Here is a 20,310-nt window from a genome sequence, read left to right on the forward strand (position 1 = left end):
ACTTCCTGCTGTTCTTTAGTTACCATATGCAACTGTTGGGGACCCAGGAGTGACTCTGCCACTACAAATTGGAACAGAAAGAGAAGAAAATGGGCGGTCAGCACTACTAGGAAACCAGTATTCATTATGCAAAAATCCACTGCATCTCTTCTATATGAGAGGAGAAATTTGACAAGATAATTAATTTGTTTTTTCCTCTTACTTAAACACTTCTGCCACTCAAATCTTCCCTGCGCTCCAAGCAGCATCTGACTCTTGCAGCGGTATCGCCCAAAAACCTTCAAAGCACTCACACATGCTCACCAGCTTTCAAGGACAGAGAGCCGGAGCTACAGGGAAGCACTTCCCTGGGACCTGAGCAGTGGTAATCATGGTCAAGAGAGCACATGTGTGAAGGGATGGGTCATGAACCAGATTCAGAGTGGCAGAGTATTTGTGTTTACTGAGTCTGTATGTATGTGATTCTAAAGCACGGGCCCAGGGCTGGAGCCCCTCAGCCCCACACATAAAGACCAAAGTGCAGAATTTCCATGCCCCTGAAGCATGGTGTGAATTTCAGACGGAACCTTGGATTCTACCCTGGTCTTCATGGGCTCCTGTCATCAAGGGCCTCCCAAGAGTGAGCAATCACCACACCAAGTGCCATTTTAGTGTTTTCACAATTGATAGTTTTCTGTTTATTTCTTCTACCCACCCATCTTGCCTGCTTTCCAAATGAACAATCACAGGATCTGTTCCTGCAGGAAGTGAAAAGTAGCTGCACTTACTGAAAGAAGGCCATTTGGTTTCCAGTGTGGGACCTCTCTGACTTCAAGTGCAGTTGTGACCACAGAAGCCTTTTGCCTTTACACTGATGTTAGAACCTAGTCTCCGAATAAGAGATAACTGCATCACGAAGGAGAACACCCCAGTAGCAGGTGTGATGGGGACTAAAGCAAAATAATTGCAAGCGCAGGTACAAATTCATTCATCAGTTTGAATCAGAGCAAAGGGTAAATGGTCCTCTCTGCCTGAAGAGTCTCTTTCCAGGGCCAGAACTTGGAGAATCTGAGTCTTACATAAATCATTAAGACACAGATAATTCCTTTCCTTTCCGGGGTGGGGTGCATGTGTGTGTGTGTGGCATTATTGACATCCCCCTAAAATCCTAGTCACATGTAAATTTACAGTAAACGAGTTGATTTCCTTCCAACACCTAGCACAATGGATGAATTGAAGAAACAGAAGCTTGGAGCTGATGAAGAAGAGGAAGAAAATGAAACCATTCAAGTGTGTTAACGACTCCATGTATAAGAGCCCACCCTGGTACCCCTACACAGCTCTCTCGGTGTACAGCACCAACCCCGGCATTGCATTGCATTGGTTTCTTAAGTACAGGTATCTCCCCCACTAGAAGGGCATAGCAAGTCTTATTCTTCCTGATATTTTCAGTTCCTTCTATGGTAGGTATACAATAAATACCTTCTGTCTAAAAAAAAAAGCACAGGTCTCAACTGAGAAATGAGTCCAGTTTCTAAACCAAGACTTTACAAACTAACTTGCAGAATGCAACATCTTTGCAAGGAGGGAACTGCCTGCCTGACCACCATACCTCACAGGGTCTAGCTTCCTAGTCTCTTACATACACTTCTCATTTCTAGTACTAGAAACTTCTAGGGAGCACACAGTAGAACTGGGCAGGGGGAGGGGGGCAGGGTTTGGAGGATAGGCGGTATTCCCCTCACTTTGAGGTCTAGAGTAAAGGCTAGCAAGAAATAGGAACATCATCCTTATTTCTGAAAAGAATCAAGAAATGAAGACTAGTAATAATAGCTCAAGGCAAGCTTATTACAAGCTAAAGGTGAGCCTGCCTGGGCTTTTAATTGAAATAGTCATGGCTGTTTGCTGAGGCCTTCACTCACACAGACAAAAGGCAGAGAACAGAGGGTCCTTCAGGGGGTTGCTGAAAACACACCTTACACAGGGTGTGAGTGTCTCTCCTCTCCATCCTGGTGGCACCTGCAATGGAGACACTTTCATCTCTCCGTCTCTTTTATGACAAGCCTACGATTATTTTTTTTCAAATCTCAATGACTGAAAAAGATTCAAAGCTGAACATGCTCTAAAGTACTTAAGCTATGTTCACCATTAATCCCTTCCTCCTCATTGACCTGGCATCAGTCATCATTAAACTCTGTTAAACTGGTAGATCTCTTTCTTGTGCCCATCAAGTCATTAATCCAATCACCGGGCTGGCATTTACTTGCCCACTTCCAGAACTCACATTAATGTCAAGGGCATCTCCGCTCACTAGTCCCCTTCCCTCCTCCAATCTCTCACCCAGCTCACCACGCTCCTCCCTGCAGAAGCCAGGCAGGCCTCTCAGCTCACAACCCCAGTGAGGGGCAGGAAGAGAACTTGAGCCCAGCAACCCACACTCTCCAGTCAGCAACCCCTTGGCCCAGAATAGCCAAGAACCACAGCTCAGCCTATTGTGGGGCAGGTGGAAGGGGCTTTACAGAACTTTCTGTTACAACACTACTCGCTGTAATTAGCCACTGCCGGAAAACGGTCACGAGCCCTTCACCCAACATTTCTTTCAGGGACAGCAGCAGCAAGAGAACTCTGTCATGTGGAGAAGGCTGGGGTTTGCGACTTGCACTCAGCACAGCAAGACTCAGAGCTGTTTCCCTACAAGGAAGGCTGAGCCTCAGAGACTCACCTGTTGGGGTTCAGTAGTCACAAGCTGCTGGGGTGGGAATGGTAGAAGCAGGTGCCATGTTTTGGTGTGGCCCCCAAACCTTGACCATGCCCCCTGAGTTCCCAATTCCTTCCCGGACAAACGTGTGAAACAGCCTGGTGCAGCCAAACAGGACTGCCTGCGGCAAGCTGGAGGCAGCCCGTGCTATCTTGTGGTGCTCAAGTTCTTTAACAAATGCACAGATAAACACTGGGCCAAACAAACAAAGCTTATCCTGGCCACCTCTCGTCTCCAGGCTGTGCTTTGTGACTCAGAAAAATGGATGAACGCTCTGTGTTCCCTCAGATTAAAAAAAAAAAAAATCACTTCTCTCTTCAGAGTCATCTAAGCCTGTATCAGAATGAAACCACTTCAGGAATGAGCCCCCAAACAATCATCAGAAGCAAATTGAAGTGTTTCTCCCAAAAGCATCCCTTTTCTGGAAGGCGTTCAGTCAGGATGTTCCTTCAACTTTCTGTTCTAAGTGGTAGCGTTTTTCTACATGGAAAAGACAAGGACAATCTCAGACCCATTCAAAGGTATCTAATCTTCCTGTAACAAAAGTCCCATCATTGTCAACTGCAGCCGTGTCTGATGCACCTGCACAGGACAGCTCTGTATTTTCGACAGAGCTGTTACAGTAATCTGTCCTCCTTCAGGGCCATTTGCTAAGAGCCTCTTGGCATATTGTCTCAGTGTGTCTGAAAGGCCATTTCTACCCACAATGCCTTAATTTTGAGCTGCCCATTAGCTTGTCATCAAGATACCATTAGTAAAACACACACGCACTCACACACACCAAGTAGCCACTCACCTTTGGTTTTCTCCATTTTTTTTTTTAAATAAATGATGGGCCTGACTACATTATGATCTTCAGGTTGAAATTCTTGTTTAAGATCAAATTTCATATTGCCTGCTTATTACAAATGGCCAGGTAGCGCATGAAGAGAAATCATGTTTGCAATTTGGCCTCCCGGGTTATTTATGTTGGGAAACTAGAAAGCTGTATCACAGGGGAATACTCTCATGAATGTTATTATAAATGGCATCACGGCTGTAGCCCAGCATTTTGGCATTTGGCACTAATCACTGATGTGCCACACGTCAAAAGAACTAAATATATACATGCTCAGTGCTACATATTAATGTGTCGTGAGAGGAAAGCAGGGGAATTCCTGACAGCCATGCAGCGAGAAAATGAACAATTACGTGCATATTTTCCCCTTCTCTCCAGTGCCCTTAGGTTGTGGCAGAAGGGCAGGAAGAATGAGTAAAGGGTGATTCAGAACTAAGTAAGGCCTTCAACATAAAACAACGACCCTGCACTTTGGGGCCTACGGCACAGGTTGGCCAACTTCTTCTTTAAAGGGCCAGGTGGTAAATATGTTAGGCTTCATACGGCCACATAGGTGCTGTCACACATTCCTCTTTTTTTTCCCTACAATTCTTTAAAAATGTAAAGAAGCAGGCTTATGTTATAGGTCATGAACTATAAGAAACAAGCCTTGCCCATGTGTCTGCTGACCCCTGGCCTGAACAAATTATGTGGTTGTGTGCTCATGACCTCAGGCCAAAAGGGCAGGGAGAGCTCTGGAGAGGAGCTCAGGATCCTCTAACTTGAGTCGGAGTCATGACCTGATTAGACATGAGCACAAAACGGACACGACTGGTCAGACCTGGCGTATCTCTGTCTACCGCTCGAGTGCAGCCGTGGTCCTTGCGGCCAGAAACTGAAAATGCCCCTTCAGCTTCAGCTCCAATGCTGCCTCCTCCAGGAAGTCTTCACTGACTATTACAGCAGGAGCATCCTTTACCCTGCCACTTACCAGGTTCTCAGTACGTGGCAACACCGCTTATGACAAGGGCTGCTCCCCTCCTCCCAAAACTTTATGCTCCACCAAACACTCCGCCATATTCTCTTACTCAAGCTTCAGTTGTAGCCACAGGAGAGAGGCTCCGAGAAGGCAAGTATGTTGTCCAAGGTCTCATTACTAGGAGGAGCTGAGTAGGACTCGAATCCAAGGCTCTCTGGCTCCTTTCACCTCTCAGCTGCCTCTGGTTCTCCCTTCCCCTGTCTGCCTACCTTTCTGATGGCTCGCAATTTCCTTTAAAGTCAGGAAGCCTCCCAGACAGAGACTCAGGCCCAGTACTGGCTGCTCCGTAAAGACCTCGGTTTAATTTAGAGATGAAGCCCAGGCACACAGGCTGAGAAGACACTAAAGACCCTTACAGTGTGTGGCAGGGGACGATGATGAGGTGGCCTTGCTTGCACCCACCCAAAGGCCCAGGTACATCCTGCAGACACACAATGGTCGCCCCTGGAGGCGACACTGTGGGAGCAGCGCTGGGGCCACACCTCACACAGTCTGGCCTCCTCAGAGCCCCCAGGGCCCCCCACCACACACACCACGCATCTCCCTTCCCAAGCCTGTCTCCATGAGCATCCACGAGGTGTACGGTATAGTGCAAAGTGCTTCGAAGTGTGGCTCACGTCTTGCCTGCTTGCTAAAATCAATTTAACGGCTCAGCCTGGCATTTTCCTTAATGACACGAACAGAAAATACCAAACTGCATTTCCCGTCATCAGGCAGAGGTGGGTGAATACTGTTTGGTGAAGCTTCCATTTGCTGTGTGTGCAAGTGTGCACGTGTGTGTCTGTGTACTGTTTGCAATATAAAAGTCCAGACAACCTTCTTTTTAGGCTTATTTATCTATTTATTTATTTATTTTGAGAGAGGGAGAGAGAGAGCATGATTAGGGGAGGGGCAGAGAGAGAGGGAGAGAGACAATCCCAAGCAGACTGTACTGTCAGTGTGGAGTCCCACATGAGGCTCCATCCCATGAATTGCAAGATCATGACCTGAGCCAAAATCAAGAGTCTGACTAGGCTAAGCCACCCAAGCATGCCCAAGGAACCCTTAATGAAGTGGGAACACCACAGGCTCTGGAGCCTGTCTGCCCAAGGTCAAACCCACCTCGGCTACTTAACTGCTGTGTGACCATAGGAAGGATCCTTAACCTCCCTGAATTTAATTTGCTTATCTGTAGCTTCGGCGGGATGTGGGGTGTTATTTTCCCATTTGACAGACATAAGTGGAGGCAGGGAGAGATGTGTAAAGCAGAGAGCCAACCCAGCACTTAGAGTTTCCACATCTTCTCTACCCACAAGGCAGCATTATCCCCTATCACCAGAATTTCTTCCAGCCCCCGGGGCTCTTTACTAAGTTGAAAATAATTGAGAATGTTACCTGCTACCAACATTCCAACTGCTTTGTGATAAGGATTGATGAGACACTGTCTGAAAGTGCTCAGAGCACCGTGCAGACAAGTGCAATATAAATTCAGAATGTCATTTTAACGTTCTCATTATTATTATTAGAATGGGCGAAATGGAGAGAACATGATTTCAGTGCTGCGAGTTTTAATGGGTGTCGGAAATGTGGATTCTGGGAACAATTGGTTACCAGATAGCCTACATCTCAGAGCACATAGCGCGACATAAGTAATGTCTAAGCCATCAACTTTGTTTATTTCACAATGAAAGTCATCTTTCCCTCCCTGGGGCAGAGGGGTTTTTTTGTGTGTGTGTTTTTGGAAATAAAGCTCAGCTTGATGACACTCTTCCAAAAATTCATTTTGATATATCGATTGCCACGGCCAATAATGCCCTGGCCTTACAGGTGTGTGAAGAAAACATCAACACATTCATTTATCAACAGCTCCCACCCAGAATGGGCTGCCAGGGCCTAGAGCTGCTCCTGTTCTAGCAACTTCCTGCGGAGTAAAGGTCAAACACAAACAATTTCTTAAGTGTAGGGAGCTTCTGAGCCTAAACCTCACCAGCTAGGATGAGCACACAGGGCCACCTGAGAATGTTCCAGAAGCTCCTCAAAGCCATCAAGAATCACCTTTCCTGGGCTGCCACTTTTACTCTGTGGAAGGGAACTGGAAACATTTTTGTATTGCATCCGGTCATGCTGTATAAACGCTAATGTCCACATCTTGACAGTGAAGAGGAGACCTCACAGATTTTCTACTCCATGGAGTAAAGACTAGAACCCAGATCCCCCTTTTGTGTTATTTCTAGGGAGACTCTTCAGAAACTCCTCAAGTTCACCCCCTTCAGTCTTCCTCAAAGAGAAAAGCTGAGATGACTGAAGATAATACGCCAGCAGAGTAGCAAGAACTAAAAGAAAGTTCTTTCAAGTCCTCAACCAGAATTCTTTCTGCAATTTGACAAGGTCACTATGTTTTACTGAGGACCTACCTTATGTCAGGCTATGCCCTGGAGGCCTCCAGATATTTCCCACTGAAGCTCCAATCAACCTGAGGTCAGAGTCTGTCCAACCTACAGATGATGAAATTGAAGTTCTGAGCCACTTTGCCTCTGGTCACACTCTCTTGTAAATGATGGAAAGGGGGTCGGAACGTATGCCTTTTGTCATGTCTCACGCCATCTCTTCATAGCTCAGGAGACTATGCTCACATACCACATTCCATTTACACTTTCTCCAACCCTCTGCCTCCTGTAGGAGACTGACAAATGTCCCCCAGAATGCTGAGTCCTAATCCCTAGAACCTGTAAATGTTACCTGATAAAGAAAAAAGGTCTTCACATGTGTGATTAAGCCAAGGACCTTGAGCCAGAGAGCTTATCCTGAATTAACAGCATGGGCCATAATTCCTCAGATGTACCCAAAGAAGAGGGAAACAGAGAGAGATCCGACACACACAGAGGAACAGACAACGTGAAGATGCTGGCCCTGGAGACTGGAGTGAGGTGGAGGCCAAGGAGGCCAGAAGCCACTAAACACTGGGAGAGTCAAGGGAGAGTCTCTCCCTCCCAGACTCCAGAGGTCATGTGGCCTGTTGGCACCTTCATTTCAGCCTCGTACAACAGATTTCAGACTTCCAGCCTCCAGAACTGTGAGAGCATACATTTCTGCTGTTTTAAGCCACTAGGTGTGTGGTACTTGGTTACAGGAGTCACGGGAAACTAACACACGGCTCCTGCCATCATCACACAACTCACGACGGAGTACTCACACACTTATGTCCCCATCATCTGACTGTGAGGGCTCTGGGTGCCCTCCTCCCGCCACCTGTTCTCTATACACAGCTCATATCGGGCCCCTGGAGAGGGCTCGGGTGCTGACCACTCCCACCCTGGCATCACCCCCACAGGGAAAGACCGGGAGACTCTGCTTTGGGGGAGTAGACTTCTTGCTTCTCAACTCGCTGGGAGAGAAGGCAGTAACTGGCCCAGTAATGGAATCTAGCTGATCTAAAAACCAAAGAATAACCGGCATTACAACATGCAACTGAAACATTTGCTAAACAGAACTCCTCAAAGTGGCCTTTCTCTTTCTTACATCATGTTTTGAATTTCCAGAAAGCAAGGAACGCACCTCACCTACTCCCTGCTTTGCATGGTCAATACACTTGACATCAACAAAGGTGGGATTTTACATCTGAAACAAGAAGCCCTGGCTTAAGGCTGGCATTGTGTTCAGACTTAACTGAGAAAGGCCGGAGGAAGCAGAGGGCACAGGTGATCAGGAGGCACCACCGGGGACCTTTGTTTTCCAGGCCGAGGTTCAGATAGAAACTGATTTTGCGGTGATGACAAACCACAATCTAATACCTGGTCAGCAAGCTGGGTGAATGAGTCAGATTCCCAGGCAGGAAGCATGCCCTGTGGATTTGCAATTAACCAGCCTCTCCACAGCCACGTTTAGGAAGCCAGAGGTTCTGTGACTAGTCCCTGGCCCCCATCCCTCCAGCTGGCTCGCACACTAAGATGACCTGGACCCTGGGAACCAACCCCAGGACTCAGCAAGGGGCAAGAGGAGATACAGAGAGATAACCCACAAGAACCTAGTACTAAAAGTCTACAGGGAGGGAAGAAATGCCACAATGATGGTGCTAATCCCCAAGCTTCATGAGGCCCTGCGGGGGGTCTGTTTTCTGCTCCAGTCTCTGTCACTGGCTCTCCTGTGGGGACCACACCTCTCATCACATGCGGTCTTGCTGACACTTTCTGGCACTGTCCGCCATGCCATTCACCAGGGGGCACAGCGAAACCCTGGCCAGTCCAGGAAGGGTCACCCATGGGAATCCGACCTTGGATGCAGTGAGAAGAGACAGAAAGATGCCTGAAGCTAATCTTGCCGTGATGGCGGAGCCGGAGCAGGCTCTTCCCCCTGGATCCCCAAACAGTCTGGTTCTTTAGCCTTTCCTCTGGCTCTGGGAGCTACTCCTTACACTTCCACAAAACTCCTTTTCTCTTCAAGAAGAATCTTGGGGCGCCTGGGTGGCTCAGTCAGTTAAGCTTCCGACTTCAGCTCAGGTCATATCACTGTTTGTGGGTTTGAGCCCCATGTCAGGCTCTGTGCTGACAGCTCAGAGCTTCGAGACTGCTTCAGATTCTGGGTCTCCCTCTCTCTCTGCCCCTCCCTTACTCGTGCTCTGCCTCTCTCTCTAATTTTTTTTTAATTTAAAGAATCAGAATCAAGTTTTGTGGCTTGCAGCCAAAAGAACCTTAGTGCAGCCACCAAACTGAAGGTCACCAGCCCCAGCCTGCTTTGCCAACCCCCTGATCCCCGGCTCCCAGTCCTGGCCCCACAGGGGAATCAACCACAGAGCTGATAGAATACAGAAGCCCAGGGCCCCACCCCCCAAAGGTTCTGAGGGACATGGTTTAACACTCCACGTATGATTCTAATGCGCAGTTCACAACTACCAACCCTCAGGACGCTTCACAGGCAAGCCTGTTCATCCACCACCGTTAGAACCCATGGTGCAAGGGCTGCTTCCACACCCACACCCCTCACATCGCTTCTCCTGCCTGCGACACACACCATGGCTGTATTTGCCTTCTTGTACTTCCTCCTGCCACTCCTCTTCTCTAAAGCCTTCTGTGGCTCCCCTCTGCCTCTATTATGTAGTGTGAATCGTTTTCACTAGCTATCGACTTCCTTGCTACTTGACCCCATCTACTTTCCAATCTAGATTCCCTATTCATTGCTCCCCCCACCCCACACACACACTGCAATCCAGTTGTTCTATTACCTATAACCTGGACATGCAGAGCTCTTGGTGCAACAGCAAAGCTCATTCCAGTTTAAACTGGAAATGAAGCTGCTGGGGGGTTTTGTTGTTATCATTGTTATTATTATTTTTGTGGGGGTTTTTTGTTTTGTTTTTTTACATAAGCCCTGGGAGGGCCAAAGAACTGGATATGCAACCACCAATCCCATCAGGATCTCCCACCAGACTGCCAGTCGAGACCTTTCTGCAGAGACACTGCTGACCTCTGGCCTGGGATGCTACCTTGATTGCTTTTGTCTTTGCTCTCTCTAAAAGCAACTCTGCTTGCTCCCAATGCCACTGTGTCACACACTGGCCCTGTCCCCAAGGTGGCTCCATGTGGTTGCTGCTCCTTCCCATCACTCTGGCAAAGGAGCATCTCATGCCAGTGCAGCTGCAAGGGATGCTGGGAAAGTGAGTTTCTCACCGCCGCGTTTGGGAAGCAGGACGCAAAGAGAGGGAAATCCTCCAAACACAAGAGGATATTCAAAAGCTTCTGGGTAGCCTAAAAGTGAGACAAATGTGCCTTAGCCTTGACATTGTGGTTTCTTTCTTCCCCATCCCTCACTGCCCATAAAAATTCCCCATCTGAAACACATCCTCTTTTAAGAGCCTGTCTTTCTGCCCAGGGAAAGAACATGCACTTTGGAGTCATATCTCAGCTCATATCTCAATGGGTCTTGACCTTGAGCAATTCTGAAACGTCCATATACTTCTACCCCCATGATTGGGGATGTGATATACAGGCTGGCTGGTCCCTGTACTCGGTGCAGCCATGGAAGCAGAATCCTTGAGTCTTCATAGCCCATGAGGGAGGGGAAGCCTCCCCCACACTTTCCTGAGATTGAATTTTCACTACTCTGCAATGGAGGCTGGGAGCCAGATTTAAGTTTCTTTATATATATGTATATATATATATATTTTTTTAATGTTTATTTATTTTTGAGAGAAAGAGAGACAGAGCAGGGCAGGGGTAGAGAGAGGGAGACACAGAACTGGAGGCAGGCTCCAGGCTCTGAGCTGTCAGCACAGAGCCTGACACGGGGCTTGAACCCATGAACCTGACCCGAAGTCAGATGCTTAACTGACTGAGCCACCCAGGTGCCCCATTAAGTTTCTGTTTAAAAAATAATGTGAAGTTTCTTGCAGCCAAGTGTCCTGGAGCAAATTCCTACTTGCCACAACTACACTGCAAGCTGCTCATAGTTGTTATTACAAATGGTGACGTTAGCCATTCCCCACTCTCCCTTCTCTGTTCCTTTTGAGTTAAAGAAAACCCCTTTGAGTGTCATAGATGAGGGCTTCTCATACTTTTAATGTGCGGAGCAATCACAGGGTCCTGCTTACAATACAGATTGTAATTCAGTTGGTATGGGGTGGGCCCAAAACTCAGTTTATTTTACAATTGCCCAGGCAATGTTGATGTTGTAAATCCATACACCAAGCTGTGAATATCAGGATTGCAGATGCTACCTCTGGGCTGAGTGAAGTCCAATTAATGACTATTAAAAATTCCAGAGGCCAGAACCAGCTTACTTGATAAATAGCCACTACCCACCCCTGCCTTCACCAAGGGTATTTTTAGGCTTCATTCTATAAGGTTCCACCTCTACACCCCGCTGCCCCAACTAGAGAAATACTAAGTTCCTTGAAGGGGGAAATCAGTACCTTGATCTCTGCAGTCCAAATGATATCATGCACATCTTAGGCTCTCATAAATACCTGATGAATAAACCACCAAAATAAAACTCAAAGGCCTGATGGAGGAATCGAGGCAAGTCAATCCAGGAAGGCTTCCCAGAGGAAGTAGGTCTTTCAATTGATGCAGTAGTGAGGAAACCCCAAGGCCAAAAGGGAAAACAGACTGTTTCTGTGTACGTTTCCTTCATCCTCTGCAAAACCACCTTCAGTCACCAAGGCCTCCCATTTGCCTCCCCTGTGGAGACAAACTTGAACTTGAAAAACAGTGACAAGCCATCAGCTATCCCTTAAATAAACACAATATGTAACTGTCATTTCTACACGAGATTTAATCCTTCAGAATTGCAGCATATAAAAAGTAAACCCATAAATTTCCAGAAAGCTTTGTTTCTGCTGAGTTTATCGTGTCCTCCGAAGAATAATAATACATAAACTCAAAGACCAAATGCCTTCAGCTCTGCCCAAACATCCCATGTATCGTCTTTTATTTCTAAGGTAATTTGGATGTTTCTTCCCCTTCACTAGAAAAGGGAGATGGCTTTTCTCTACAAGTTCAATGAACCTCATTGCTCCCAACTGGGCCTGACTCCCATTTCTACATGCGTCTTGTTTCATAGCCAGTTAGACATTTAACAAGTACAATAGCAACCTGACAGCGCAGCCGTGCCTCCTGATCCCCATCTGTCAGGCTCTGGTAACACCACCGCTCTCCAAGTACCCGCCACCCTTGAGATGTGTAAAGCGGTGTGATGAGGTATCTAAAAAGCCTCTGGCTGCCAGAACGACTCTTAAACACAGGAAGTACAAACAGGAAATGTTGTCAAGTTTTTCAATTGGCAGGAACCCTAACGTCAGAAAATGGTAAAGTTCGTCAGCCTGAGCCATCTCTCTTATTTAGACTTGCTTTCAGCACTGGGGTTGGCTTCCTCTTCTGATGCCCATTCGGAGCTCAATGACCAAGGATGTAGGCAATCTCTCCTCTGGTGAGGAAGACTCCAAGAGGCAGCAAAGCTGCCCAGAAACTCATAGATTCACCAAACATTTATTCAACACCTACTAAGTGCCAGGCTAGAAGGAAAAAGAGCTATGAAAAGGATGATGATTAGAAGATCAATCTCCTATAGTCTTCCTCTTTCACAACCGAGGTATCCAAGATTCCAAAAATCTAGCTGGTGGGGCTCAAACCTGTACATTCTGAACTCCCCAAATAAGCATCTAAAAGTCTAGTGAAAATTCTATGGTGCCCTGGAGATTGGTAAACTTCCATTCACTGAGTGCTTCCCAGAGGGTCAATCAACGGGACGTGAATCAGTGAATGGCTGGCCCAGGGGTGCAGTTCTTGGAAGGTGAGACTTATCAAACATAAGCTTCTGGAGACTGGGCCTATCCAGAAAGAAATAACTATGGTAGGACATCTGTTTACCTTGGAGCCCCTCTATCAGAGCTCAGGGAATGTGTTGTTTTGGACTGTCCCATAATAATATTAATACAAACTTAGTGGCTTAAAACATATCTATTAGCTCAGAGTTCTGTAGATGAGAATGCCAGACACGGCACACCTGGGATCTCTGCTCACAGTCTCAAGTTACTGGCCAGGCTAGTTCTTTTCTAGAGGCTCTTGGGGAAAATCCACCTGAGCTCATTCAGGTCCCCATCATCATGCTGGCTCTCTGCTCTGCTGGGCCACCTACGTTCCCTGTCAGGGGTCTCCTTGAAATCCAAAGCCAATGTGGAGAATTTCCTGCTCATCGAACCCCTCCTGTGCTTTGAATCTCCGAATTTCTCGGTCTCTGACCCTTTAGACCCAGATTTCAAGGGTCATGTGACTTGATTAAGCCCACAGGGAAAATTTCCCTATGTTAAGTTCAACCCATCTGAGACATCCGTTACTTCTGCAAAGTCCCTTCACGGCACCACCTCAGTTGACTAAGTGGAGCAAGTGTGTGTACACCAGGGTTTAGGAGTTTCTAGAGCCAACTGCAATTTCTGCCCATTCCAGGGAAGGAGAGGGAAAAGGCAGATAAAGCCACAGTGCCTTCGCGAGTATCACAGTTTATGTAGCTTCCCTCCTTGCTGGGAGCAGCAGCTAGTGTCAGGGGATTTCAATCCTTGAACCCACAAAACAGGGCACAGCCATTGTGTCCCCAGCCTAGTAGGGCAGGTTGAAAACATATGAATGTGCAATGTCCCTGGTCTCATGGAGCTCCAAGGAGAGTCGGGAGACCACATCTATGCCCCCATCTGAGAAATGTCTAAGATGGCTCATCATCTGTAGGAAGATCAGTGTAGGAGGCCTCATGGAAGAAGTGAGGACTTGAAATTGTCGGTGAAGACCACGCAGGCCACCACACCACAGAGACAGTTAGAGCTTCTGTGTCCTGGCTCAGCAACCTGGAGCTGCCTCCTAACCCCTAACCGGAGCGGGTGGAAGAAGAGTCCATCTCTGGCCCCTGAGGTCTGCAAAAGCACCGAGACTCAAAAACACCAAGAGCCAGGGGTCTGGCTACAGGCAGGAAGAATTCACTGGCCACAGCTGCTGTCCCGGGACTATGGCCCAATGAGAGGGTTTCCTCTTTTTCAATCTGGGAACATGTCTGGACCTAGATGTTGACTCGAACTGCTGTGCAAGAAATGCTGTCGCCACAGGGGCGGCCCTACAGCTTTCACTGTACTGCCTTACTCCCTAATACCCTCCAATGGCTTTGGAGGAGAAATGTCAAGCCCCCCAGCTAAGGCCTCCCTGGCACTGGCTGCCTGGTGGCTGATCCAGTTCACCAGGTTGAGCTGACGATACATTAAAGGAAGAGCTACGCATTTCAGCAGCCCCTTTTCACCCATTACAAAGGGTGAAAGAGGTCAAGCCATCCAGCTTCTGGACAGAACAGTGATCAACAATACCTTTGTACCAGGCAGTTCCTGCTTTTTGTCTCCCTGGGGGGAGAAGCCTCGTGGCTCAGAGAGGGCGCAGACGGCTACTAGTGCATGCAGTTTAAAGGGAAAGAGAAAACATATGGGTGAATATTTTTCAAATATTACCCCCACTTCACCCACTTCCCATCTACCCTGAGAACCCCCTTGTTAATAGGTGGTAAAAGGGCCTGCCAAGAGATAATCCTGAGAGTTGTCTCACTGCATTAGCACCTTGTTAAAACAAGGACTATTAAACATCACCCTAATCACTTTCATTTCATGGTTAGTTCTGACAGGTACATATGGTGAAAGCTGATACTCAGGGCCTGATTAACACAGACTATGTCTTTGCTCAGGGGAAATAAAATCTTACATGTCCTCTGTGATGGCCGGACTTTCTGGAAGCCTTGGAGGAATCATATTCCTTCCAAGGAGAGCACTGTTCACTTCAGACTCACCAAACATATTGTACAGGATGATATGCTTCTACAGGAGCACATGCCCAGGGGAAAACAGAATGTCACTTCCCAATTCAATTTTAACAGTTCTTTTTAGGTCCTCACCATCCTCAGATAAAGAAGATGCACTGGCACCCTCTCAGCTCCCACCCCCACCCCACTTTCTGAATGGCACACATAGGAGACATGACTTGACCTCCAGATCTGGGGTGTAAGACCCAGAGGACATTATTCTTATCTCTTTCTCTGACCCCACACATATCTAAATACACATCAACCTTTTTTCTAGAGCAGTCCATTACAGCAGCAATGTTTTTTTTTTTTTTTAATTTGCTTTTGAGAAAGAGAGAGGCATGAGCAGGGTGGGGGCAGAGAAAGAGGGAGACACAGAATCCGAAGCAGGCTCCAGGCTCTGAGCCGTCAGCACAGAGCCCGACGTGGGGTTAGAACTCACGGACTGTGAGATCATGACCTGAGCCAAAGTCAGACACTTTACCAACTGAGCCACTCAGGCGCCCCTAGCGCAGCAACTCCTAATCTTTTTTCCACCCAAGTACACTTGATGGGTGATCTCCATACTCAAGATATTCTCCTATGAACCACCCACATTGATATTGCAATTCGTGCACCTGCATTCAACTCCCCTTTCCATGACTCCAGGAGAAGAAATCAGAATCCAAAGAAGTGTAAACATGATGGAGTTCTGAATTTTTTATGATGTTTCTTTAATTTTGTAATTTCACGATTATCTGTAAAACTTATTTTTTCTCATGACCACCGGTGAAAGCCAATCACTGCCCACAGATCCTGGGAGGGAACTATACCCTGGTCTCAACCACTTAATGCTCTTGAAAATTACTAATTAAAACTATACTTCTTTTAGACTACTCTGTTGTTCCACTTTGAGCAGGTGACATTTGGACAGCAAGCTACATGTGCCCCAGACACAAACATGGGTGTCTGTGGACCTGGATGCCAACGCAGCGTGAATAACTCCGTGAGAGTTCCGAAAGATAAAACGGAAGGTCTGGGAATCCCTTTGGAAAGGAAGGTTTATTGTGCCTATCCTTAACATCCAAGTAACAAACAATGCAGCAGTTTCTCTTCTTCAGCCCAACAACCTCTGTTCTAGCATCAGACCAGTATTGCCATATTAGCCGTGACCTTGCAAAAGGAAATATGTCTGGTACTGATTTCTCACTGGGTGACAAGAGGCAAGAGCCACATTTCCCGGACTCTTGTTTTCTCCTGCTAACTGCTTCAGAGCCGGGAGGCATCGCTGCATTGCTCTCTTTCCCTGATTTTCCAATCTATTTTCATGATTCACCCGGCTCAGAACCTCCACCAGACTGATGCACAATAGCAAAAGATGCAGAAAGGAAAATTAATATTTTCTACATAGACCTCCTCATCTTGGGTAGATTTATGAATTTCGCTTCTGTTATGCAGAAGTTAGCATTTTTAACAACGAGGGGGGAAAATCCTTAATTGTTTTTTTACTGCCTCAAGAGCTCCAAAGACATCTTGTGCTATGTTGTCATTTACATTTCACATTAAATGCAAAATATGTTTGAATTGAGCAAATATTTGTTTTAATTTGATACATCTGTTAACTGAAATGCTAAAAAGACAGCTAAATCACTATCCTAAATTCAGCGATTTGTAAACAACTTATATATTCAGTTGTTCTGGGTTAAAAATGCCCCAAAGCCTAAGTTTTATGAAACCCACAAAGTAAATTGCATTGTATTAATCTGATGGAGGCAGGCCGTGATTTCTTCCTCTTCACTCCATTAATTTATTTCCTAACTTGAGTTAATTAGTGAGGTTCCTATTTTTAAAAGCTCTTTGCAATTCATTGGGAGAGGGGGACATTTGGAAGAAGTGCTTTGAAAACCCACAGCAAAGGAAATGAGCTAAATACAAACGGTAAATTCCCCCAAGACACAATCGCACATTGAGCACCTGATTGCCAGTCAACAATCTTTATGCCCGGGAAAGCAGTGGGCGATTAATACATAGTTGTTATAAGAAAGGAGAGAACTGGAAGGAAAGAATGAGAGCAGCGTGGGGAACAAACTCATTGCAGGCAATTGCTAACTGGATGAGATGATCCCCAAGGTCCTATTCATCTCTAAGTAAAAGTATTCCAATGTGGTGCTACCAAATGAAGGCTAACTTCAACTCGGAAACAAAACCCATTGGGAGAAATACAAAAAATATACACTGTTCAGAGAAGTAATAATTAAAAAATAAAGAAATTGGTCCAACAGGGAACAAAAATAAATCAATTATTTTTCTTTGGTCAAATGAAGCCTTAATTCCTTAATTAGTGTGGGAGGTAGTGCACTGCACTCAAAAAAAAAAGCGGGGGAGGGGGCGGGGGATTCATTCACACTATAGTATAAAAAGTTACTGCTAAAAGTTTAGGATATGCCTAAGGGTATATGAGGGAAGAGAGAACTAGCCTTTCAAAGGATATTCAAGCCAATCTAATGTCCATTCCTTCCTGGAATACTCTGGGCAGCAGGTGGTGGGTGACCGATTGAGTTGGGTCGGGTGCCCTTCCCAAGTTCCCAGCTGTCAACACCTACCACAGATTCCGTGCTCCCACTTCCACAAAGGCTGGCCCTAGGAGGCAGCAACACCGTCAGCCTCATCTAGGTAGCACCTTCCCTGTCAAAGTCCTGTTCTGTTTCATTTTCCCTTGAACATGAGCCTGTGGAAGCCCCTGGGAGCCATTCACTTCCCAGCCCTGAGAACCAAGGTCACAATGTTGGAGCTGTACTTATTTGAACTAGATCTTCTCTCTTCTAGACCCAAATTCCTTCTCTGTGAAATGGAAACATAAACCACGTAGCACAACCCCTGATGCAGAGCAGGCATCCAAAAATTGCAAACTCTCTCCTCTCATTTTGCACAGACACAGAAAAGTCAAATCTGCTGTACAGACACACAGAAACCAGGAGCAGTTATGGGACAAGACCAGGGTCTTTCCATCCTTCTTCAAATGCCTTCAGATTTTCTTCCATGTCAACCCCCGTGGCCCTGTTACTCAGGTTTCCCACACCAAAACAAACAACACCTTGATTTATTCCTTTTCCTGATGCCACATTTAAAGGGCTCCTTCCCTCCTGATACACAGAAGGCCCTGGCTTTAAATATCTGCACCACAACAGAGTTTGGAAAACAAACATTTTTCTCTGCAGCGGGATTGGGTACTGGGGATAATCAATCAAGTCCCAGGAACCTGTGACTCCAGATTTTCTGGATCAGACAAACAGGCGCGCCATACTTGCCACGTTTCTCTGATCTGATAAAGGTACAGAGCCAACACAGCACAAACTTGGACAGGACCCTGAGGACCGCGTGTCTGAGAGCTCCAGATTCTTAAGACTTGGGGAGATCTCCCCAGAGGAACATAACCGCAACCCGGAGACTGTCTGTTCCGGGCAGCCTGCTTCTCCCAAGAGAAGAGAAGGAGAAGAGAAAACGGGAACCAAACCGAATTGCCTGAGGTTCTCTGGGAGGGGGAGGCAGCTAGATAAGAATGCTCCCTTTTATCTCCACAGAACTTGGCCCCTCTCAGAGGACTTTCACCTCTCCCACATTACCTAATTTGACCTCACCTTTCTCAGTATATTTAACTCAAGGTATCTTGTGACTTGTCAGAGTCACGGAGCTGCTGCTCTGAAACAGACCCAGACTCGGACACCTGGTCTAGGGTTCTGTTCACCGCTCCCCAAGTCCCCCAAACACAGAAAAGAAACACGAGCGGTTCAGAGCAACGCGTCTTCAGCCCCAGCACACGGAAGTGTACACTTGCAAGGCAGGACTTCTGGCGAAGGGGAGCACGAGGAGGCAGGGGGTGGGGAGGTGGCGGCCGGCTCCCAGGGTACCCCCCGCCCCCCAGGACTCACTCAGGAAGATGATGGTCTGCCTCCTGGCTGTCTTGCTCTCCTCGCTCTCGGCCTTGTTGAGCTGCGGCCGCCGCCCCTTCCCGGCCACCGTGCCCTGGCTGCTCCTCCTGAGCACCTGCATCATATTCCAGCACATGAAGGCCACAGACACCAGCACCACGAGGTAGATGATGAAGGCGCTGAAGATGCTGGACTGGAAGACAGTCCAGCGGCTGGAAAGGTTGGTGCAGATGGACATGTTGGACGTGTGCGGCTGCTCGTGGTGCCGCGTGCGGGAGCGGTTGCACGGGAGCCCCCCACGGTGATTGGGCACGCTCACCAGGGGGTACTCGACCCCCATGGCAAAAAGCAGAGGCAACGCCACCAGGGCGGAGGTGACCCAGACAAAGCCAATCAGCAGCTTCACCTGGCAAGGCCCCGACACGGCCTTATACCTGAAGGGGTGGCAGATGGCGACGTAGCGCTCAAAGCTGAGCGTCAGCACGTGCAGCAGCGTGGCGTAGCTGCAGGCCTCGAAGAGGAAAGTGTGAATCTTACAGGACAGGGCATAGCTGGGCGTGGTCAGGGGGTTCCAGATGATGCTGTAGAACTCCATGGGCATGCCGATGAGGAAGACCAAGATGTCGGAGCAAGCCAGGCTCACCATGTGATCCGTCACCTCCTTCTGCAAGTAACCTTTCTTCTGCAGCACCTGGGTGACCCGAATGGTGACACTGTTCCCCAGGATGCCCACCACGAAGATGGCCAGGTACACCAGGATGAGGGTGATTTTGATCCAGGTGGCCACCTCGAACTCGGGGACATGGGTGTGATCGATGACATAGGAGCAGTCGCTGTGCGAAGCCATGGGGATGAAAGCCACGCCACCAGGTCCAAAGACCTCTCAGCTTGCCTTCTTCCTCCCCGCAGAGCCCAGGGTTCTGGGCTGCAACTCACCAGAGCCGGCCCAGGGCTTTCTCATTCGCGCTCACCTGAAAGGAGTAACTTAGTATTTCTGGTGCTTTCATGGAAACTTCCTGGAGCAGCCCAACTTCGCAGGGGCCCGGGAGGCGCCTGGGGGTGGAGTTTGGGGTGTGTGTGCAGGAGCGAGGCGGGGAGAGAGCGGAGGAAGGAGGTCCCGGTCTCCCCTGGGGGGGGTTGGGGGGGTGAGTCCCGAAGCACCCCCGGCGCGACCCGCCAGAGGGCCCTCCCCTCCGCCTCTGGGCTGCCCGCAGCTTGCGGCCCCAACCCACCCTCCCGGAGCACCCACTCCTGAACTGCTTGGGGCGGAGCGGCCTGCGATTAATCATTAACTGCAGCTCGCAGGGCTCGGCGGCCCCGCGGCGGACCCAGCCCAGCGGCGGGGCTTGACTCAGCACGCAGGCATGGTCCCGAAATCAGATCTTGGCTCCGGAGCACAGGGCAACGGGTGGCCCCACCCCCCCCTCCGCCCACGCGGCCACCGCCGAGGCAGGGTCGCCTCGTGTCCCGAGGCGCATTCCGGGCAGGCGCGGCCCCGGGGGCGTGCGCTCCG

The 20,310-nt window shown here is 48.2% G+C and overlaps 1 protein-coding gene across 1 annotated transcript in view; it reads right to left on the reverse strand.

The window, feature by feature from the left end:
• GPR39 (G protein-coupled receptor 39) overlaps positions 1-19,756 on the reverse strand; it is a 191,469-nt gene extending 171,713 nt beyond the window's left edge. Inside the window, exon 1 of the mRNA XM_077747867.1 lies at positions 18,798-19,756. Coding sequence (XP_077603993.1) covers positions 18,798-19,644 — 847 coding nt within the window. The 5' untranslated portion in view covers positions 19,645-19,756. The remainder of the gene's footprint in view (positions 1-18,797) is intronic.
• Between the last annotated feature and the right edge of the window lie 554 nt (positions 19,757-20,310).

This window comes from Crocuta crocuta, unplaced genomic scaffold (assembly GCF_008692635.1).
Source record: "Crocuta crocuta isolate KB4526 unplaced genomic scaffold, BGI_CrCroc_1.0 scaffold427, whole genome shotgun sequence".
NCBI classification, from domain to species: Eukaryota; Metazoa; Chordata; class Mammalia; order Carnivora; family Hyaenidae; genus Crocuta; species Crocuta crocuta.